This window comes from Sinocyclocheilus anshuiensis, unplaced genomic scaffold, assembly GCF_001515605.1.
Source record: "Sinocyclocheilus anshuiensis isolate Anshui unplaced genomic scaffold, SAMN03320099.WGS_v1.1 scaffold3691, whole genome shotgun sequence".
Taxonomy (NCBI): domain Eukaryota; kingdom Metazoa; phylum Chordata; class Actinopteri; order Cypriniformes; family Cyprinidae; genus Sinocyclocheilus; species Sinocyclocheilus anshuiensis.
Window position 1 is genome coordinate 2,752 of NW_015536975.1, and position 7,205 is coordinate 9,956.

The window sequence follows — 7,205 nt, forward strand, 5'->3', positions numbered from 1 at the left end:
TACATTAAGGTCAGTAGGATTTTGTGATTTGCGCCATACTCTTTCTGCAGCTCTGAGCTTAGAACGATGCTCACAGAGAACATCAGATAGCCAAAGGGCAGAAGAGGTGGTACGAGCTGGCCTGGAAGACAAGGGGCAGATACTGTCTAAACAAGACGTAAGAGTGCAGCAGAAAGTATCAGTAGCACTGTTAACATCAAGAGATGATAACTGTTCAGGGGAAAGAAGCGAAGATGAAACCATAGCAGATAGCCGGGAGGGTGAGAGTGATCATAGGTTATGTAGAAAAGTGACATGTGGAGGGGTATGTGTTGTGTCAGGAACCATGTTAGGATTAACCATGTGTTGTCAGGAACAAGACGCACAATAGGTCAATATTCCCCATTAACCAAACGCTTTTCACCTGCCTCAACATCTCTCAGTTTACACTCCGATTGATACACATAAGCAAACAGACACTGCAATTCTACAATTTTAACTATTTTCTACCATACTTTATTCTTCTCGTATAATGGATCGCGTGTCCCCGAGCACCTAAGCGTTGCGGGTTACATCTCAGACATCTTACGTCATCCCACCGGAGCTGCTTCCGTGTACAACTGTTGGTGCAAGCTAGATTAAAGTGAGTATTATGTTTGAAATATGGATATTTTTCTTACAAAAACGCATCGATTCACTACAGGAGGCCTTTGTTCACACCCCAGAGCCGTGTGAGGCACTTTTTATTGTGGATGGATGAGCTTTATTTCACTTCTTTTGGACTGATGAACTGCAACACCCGCTGACTGCCATTAAACAGCTTGGAAGATCAAAATGTTAGGGCTATGTTTAGTTTTTGTACTGGTTTTCTTTGTGTTTTCAGTTAATCTGTTCCCCTGTAACCTAGTTTTACTTAGTCTCCTGATTGTCATTTTGTTCATCCTGTGTTTGATTAATTAACTCATCAGCTCCTTTTGTTTGGGTTTTGCTTATAAGTCCTCAGTTCTCCCTTAGTCTTCATCCGTTCACCGTCATGTTTAGTTTGCTCTTAGATGTTTCTGATTTATCTGTCTCCTGGTTATTCTCTTGATTTGAAGTTGGAATTAAAGATTGTGTGCTGGATTACTCCTGCGTCGTGCACTTATCTCCATAGAGCACAGTACCTGTGACAGATGAACGGACCAACAACACAAAGGATGAGGCTGGAGCTGGTGTCTATTAATGTGGCCCCGAAGGGCGGTGTTCATAGCCCTTCAGGGGCCACAATATTCATTTTCCAGAACGGCCGAGACTTGGAGGATTATGTGCGGGAGTTTGTGGACTATTGCCATCACGCCACATGTGATGACCTCACCTTAATGGAGGGATTCTGGTGCGGGCCGGAGGACGACATCCGCTTCATAATGACTATAGCTGATCCGTGCTGGTCACTGAAGAGCTACATCAACTTCGCACTGTGGATCGCCGGATCAGCTCTCACCGTGGACAAAGCGGAGTCCAGCCCGTGATTGTCACATGTGGTTGCCGCAAGCTCGCCGTCCGCTCCTTCGTCAAGCCCGCCGGCCGCTCCTCATTCAAGCTCTCCGGCCGCTCCTCAGTCAAATCGGCCGGCCGCGGCATTCTCAAGCTCTCCGGCCACCGCTCACTCAAGTTCGCCGGCCGCGGCATTCTCAAGCCTGCCAGCCGCCGCTGACGAAAGCACGCCGGCCTCCGCTAACTCAAGCCCACCAGCCGCTGCCCTCTCAAGCTTGCCGGCCGCTTCACTCTTTCAAACCTCAGCCCAGAGGAAGAGGCTGAAGAGGAGGAAGCAGTCTTCCAAAGCTCCAGCTCTAGAGTCCGCTCCAGCGTGCCTCTCCGCGCTCATGGACATGGCGCTAACCCCCGAGTTTTCAGCTCCAATCCTCACCCCAGAATCCGCTCTAGAAAGCTCTCCTGAGTCTCCTTCGTTTCCGCTGGCCCCGTCCAGCTCTCCATCATCTCCTGAGTCTCCTTCGCCTCCGCTGGTCCCGTCCAGCACTCCTTCGTCTCCTGAGCCCCCTGTGCTAGTCAGCTTCGCTCCTCCAGAGCGCCCTCCAGTGCCCACTCCTCCAGAGCGCCCCCCAGGATTCCTAGTTTTCCCCAAGAAATTTTTTTTGGGGGGGGGGGCCATATACCCGTGGCCGAGCCAGCTAAGGCCATGGAGGTTCCGCCATGGCCTCCTGAGTCCCCTGTTCCGCCATGGCCTCCTATGTCCCCTGATCTGCCATGGCCTCCTATGTCCCCTGATCTGCCATGGCCTCCTGTGTACCCTGATCCATGGCCTCCTGTGTCCCCTGATCCGCCATGGCCTCCTGTGTCCCCTGAACAGCCATGGCCTCCTGGGTCCCCTGAGCTACCAGCTCCGCCATGGCAACCTGAACTGCCTGCTCCGCCATGGCTCCCAGACCTCCCTGATCCGCTCTGGAGGCTCTCCTTGTCTCAGCCCTGTTCCAGTCCTGTACCAGCCTCCAGGGCGCCCGCCCCCCTCCCCGATGGTACTGTTACGGCGCGGGACGCGCCTTCCGGGAGGGGGGCGATATCTGTCATGTGTGTGTTTCTGTTTAGTTCCTGTCTGCCCTTATTTGGTTCAGTTCCTGTTCTCATTTAGTTAATCATTAATCATTAGTTTCCACCTGTGCTATATTAATCATCTCATTAGTTCCCTTTGTTTGGGTTTTGCTTATAAGTCCTCAGTTCTCCCTTAGTCTTCGTCCGTTCACCGTCATGTTTAGTTTGCTCTTAGATGTTTCTGATTTATCTGTCTCCTGATTATTCTCTTGATTTGAAGTTGGAATTAAAGATTGTGTGCTGGATTACTCCTGCGTTGTGCGCTTATCTCCATAGAGCACAGTACCTGTGACACAAAGTAAATTTTTAATATAACTCCGATTGGATTCATCTAAAAAGAAGGAAGTCATATGGCTAGGATGGCTTGAGGGTGAGTAAATAATGGGCTAATTTTCATTTTTGGGTGAACTATCCCTTTAAATGTAAGTGTCAATGCATTTAAGAAAAATAAAAGACATTTAAATCACCATTTTGCTACCCTTTTGCTGCACACTCAGAATGCATTTTGAAATTCACACTGCATTTTGCTACAATTATCACGTGGTATCACGATGAAAATGCAATCTCACTGTCCTACCAGTAATTTTCAAACTATCTTGAAGACCTTGATTATCTGGTTCAGGTGTTTGATTAGGATTGTAGCTAAACTCTGCAGGACAGTGGATCTCTGTAAGAGTATATGTAGTTAATGTCAGCAATAACACTTTTAACACATTTTTATGCCAAATGTATTTTGCTGTCTACATAAAAATGCTCTTTGAATAACGTTCATCTCCGCTTTTGCACAGAATGTAAGCTAAAGTGAATCACAGAAGTGTGAGAAACCAGTTTTACCAGAAGTAAATAACCAACAGTGGAAGTAGAGGTAAGCTTGTTTGCCCCATTTTAAGAAAACAGGCCACATGGACAATGGTCACCCTTTAGAGTTGTTGGGTCCTAATTAGGTTGTTGTCTGTGTTGCAAATGGATAATGGCTGCTAAAGAATGAGCTGTCTTTTTAGTAGTCATGCAAGAAAGCTTGTATTTTTCTTTGTGATTACAGTGAGCCATTTTCTCAACATTTACCTAAAGAATGAACCGGAACACAATGAAACCACAAGTGCAGGCACAGCTCACTGATTTAAAACCAAGTTGCAGAGTCAAATACACATACAGTAACTAGAGGTAGCTTTATCATGCAAGCTGATGTAATACTCATGTGACCATAGGCAACAATATTGTGACAACAAAATATGCACCATGCTACAAATAAAACAACATTACAAATAATAATGTAAGAGATGACATGATGCTGTTGACCACTGACTGAATAATTGTTCCAGATGGCCCAGAATTGAAAGGACAGAATGAGCGGTGAAAAAGGAAAAGATCAGACCTATAATGATATCACCGTTCTCACCTGATCACCCACTGTCCTTAGTAAGAGAGGAAAAGTAATGCATGTGGTAATGGACAAAAAAGATTCAGTTATTAATTTGAACATGCATGGCAAGAGGTAGCTGGCTATAAGCAAGTATTAGCTGAGCAGTTATACTGAACAAAATTATAAACGCAACACTTTTGTTTTTACCCCCATTTTTCATGAGCTGAACTCGAAGATCTAAGACTTTTTCAAAAACAAAAGTGTTGCGTTTATAATTTTGTTCAGTGTATGAAACCAAGTAAGGAAGGGTAAACATTAGTAAGACAAAAGACATAAAAGGTTATTTTATTTAGTTATTTATGGAGTTGAAACTTTAGCATAGCACACCACCATTTTTTTGTTTTAATTTGTTTTTAACATGGAAGGACGCTTACCATGGGCTTCTCTGTTTTGATTGACTTGACTTGTAGACATTCGTCCTGTTTCGAGGTAGCATGGTTATACTCCCTTTGGTCAGTGATCGCTCTGAGAGGCAGTTGTCCAGGTGACTGACCTTGTCCATTACCTTCAGGTTCTCGGGACTGAGGTGGGGGATGCGGGTATGTATCCCCACGCTGTTTCTTGGTGACATGTGCTTCAGGACCATGTACAGTCTTAACATGTTTCCGTAAAGAGCTGGGATCAGTGTATCGTTTAGTGCAACCAGGGATTTTGCACACATAGGGTTTCTGAGAGAAATAAAGAAAGAGGGAGCACTGGAATGTTAGATAAATAAATGTCTGCTAACTCTTTTAACAACTTAAAGTCGACATAATGGGTAATTGCAACCCATGTCAAATATTTGATGTATTTTTTGTGAAAATAATATTCAACAATAAAATCAGGATATGATGTAATTTGAAGTTGAAAGGGCTGAAATCAAAACAGCTTGGTGACGTCAGCCAAAATGCAATGTTCTAGAGTAGGAACAAGTCATCACATTTTGGAAAAAAATGTTACTTTACTAAAGGCACAGTTTTTTTCCCCTGTTGCAATAATGTGCAATAATTGGTTTTCATGTTGACTATAATTACTTCTTGTCCAAACCTGAGAGTGTTAGAAGCAAAATACCTTGTTTAATACTTGACATGTTCATGTGTGTGAATTACCTCATTGGAATGTGTGCGATTCTGGTGTTTGGCTCGGTCTGACGCATTGGAAAAGGCTTTGTTGCAGCCTTCATGTTCACACACATAGGGTTTCTCTCCTGTGTGTGAACGCAAATGTGTCTTCAGGTTCTCCAGTCTGGAGTAGGCCTTTGAACAGCCTTCAAACTGAGAGCGAAAAGGACACACAGTTACATTGATTTGTTCTAGACAGACCAAGGCTGTTTAAGCAGTTAGCTTCTCAGGTAAGCCCACATTAAAAGTTGTCCTACATACTGAAATGAGTGTCTGAAAACAAAAAATAAATAAAAATACTAAATGTATTTAATATAATTCTCACCGTGCATTTATGAGGCTTCTCTCCTGTATGTCTGCGCATGTGCACTACCAGCATGTACTGGGCCTTAAAAGGTTTCTGCTCTCTTGAACATTCCTCCCAGCGACACACAAACTCCTTCTTTTCTCCATGGATGTGATCATTATTTATGTGCTGTGAGAGGAAGAGAAGGTCAAAGTTCATGTTAAAGACATTTATCATGCTATGGTATGCTCTGATGAAAATCTTTTGCTTCCCTCTACATTAACAAAGAGTTGTACATTTCTAAATATGAGTCTGCATCAACTAACTCATCCATTTTGTAGGTGAAATATGCAATGGCATTATTGTGCCACCAGAGGGCATCAGGATCACAAAATTGAGTCTTAAACAACTGCTCATCAACTGCTTAACCACCACACACTTTAACACATTAATAATATCTATTTAACTTATGGAAGAGATTCAACATTATAAAACGAGGGTTTATACTAAGGAGGATGTCTAAGGTTAAAGTGTCTTGTCTACTGGTGAGCAGCAGCATTCTTTAAGGGAACTTACAGAACCATCTGTATCAACATTGAAACGCCTGTTTAAAATTAAAAGAAGCTACTCGGACATCTACATGAGCCTGTCTTTATCTTCAGTGTGTCTTTTGTCTGGCTTTACATGCAGTTTGTATAAAAAACTAATTTCTGCCACATAATTTAAAAAAATGCTTTGATATAAAATAATTATGACATAAAAATCTGAAATTATAACGTCAAGTCATACTTATGGGATTAACAAGTTGAAATGGTAACATAAATATTAATAAGTCAAAATTATGACATAAAAAAGACAAAATCATGACATACTAAATCCTAATTATAACATAAAAAGTCACAATTGTAAGATACAAGGCCAATTATGACAAAAAAAGTATGTCATGATAGTATGTCATAATTTTGACTTTTTATGTCATCGTGATTTACCAGATCATGATCCTTTTATATACTGTATTTGGCGGAAATGGGCTTCATGGGATTTATAATAATTTAGTTCTGAATGCTTACTTTCAATTACTTTTATTTTATTGGAAAACATTTCTATAATTGAGTGTTTGTGTTTGAATGTTTGTGAAAAGTAATTGTTAAAACATTTTTTTTCTGGTTAGTTTCACATGAAGCCATTCAGACATCTGTATGATCCTCTTTTTTTTTTTTTTTTTTTACAAACCCCTGCTTCTCCTCACACCGTTATTCTTTCTCATTTGTCATCTTTCCTTTTCTTTTATTCCCCCCCTCCCCCCCTCATCTGCTCAGTATGCTCAGTCTGCTGTGAGTGTGCATGGTTTGTGAGTCTCAGTGTCCGATTTAAACGGGATTTCAAATAAAACCCTGTCACTTCCCATCACTATAGGCCTATGGCCCTTGCCATGACAAGTGCTGACAGTTGTGCTACTGTGGCAACTTTCAATCTAAGGCTTCGGGAGGGGTGGAGCAGCAGTGGGGGATGCATTTGGGGTGAAAGATATCGAAAGTTTAGTGAAAGAATCTAATGTCATAGCTTTCCAACTGCAGCCTAGCACCTTTATTCAACCCTCTTGTTGATACTGTCACCACTGGCTTAACCAAACCCCAATACTTCCTCTTTCATTTGCCATTTTTCTTTCCTTCAAGCCATCAGTTCCCTGTTGTGTTTCTTCTATCGTTCTCTCAACATGCTGCCTCTGCTTAGGTCCTTCTCATTTTCTCTATGTAACCTTTTTTTTTTTGTCTGGCCGCCTCTGTCTCACACACACACACACACACACACACACATGTTGTGTTTCCAT

The 7,205-nt window shown here is 42.4% G+C and overlaps 1 protein-coding gene across 1 annotated transcript in view; it reads right to left on the bottom strand.

Moving 5' to 3' along the window:
* Positions 1-3,960: 3,960 nt before the first annotated feature.
* LOC107657168 (transcriptional activator GLI3-like) overlaps positions 3,961-7,205 on the bottom strand; it is a 28,785-nt gene continuing 25,540 nt past the window's right edge. Inside the window, exons 5-8 of the mRNA XM_016445193.1 lie at positions 5,414-5,563; positions 5,077-5,241; positions 4,363-4,656; positions 3,961-3,975 (exon numbers count right to left, since the gene is read on the bottom strand). Of these exons, the coding sequence (XP_016300679.1) occupies positions 3,961-3,975; positions 4,363-4,656; positions 5,077-5,241; positions 5,414-5,563 (624 nt within the window). The remainder of the gene's footprint in view (positions 3,976-4,362; positions 4,657-5,076; positions 5,242-5,413; positions 5,564-7,205) is intronic.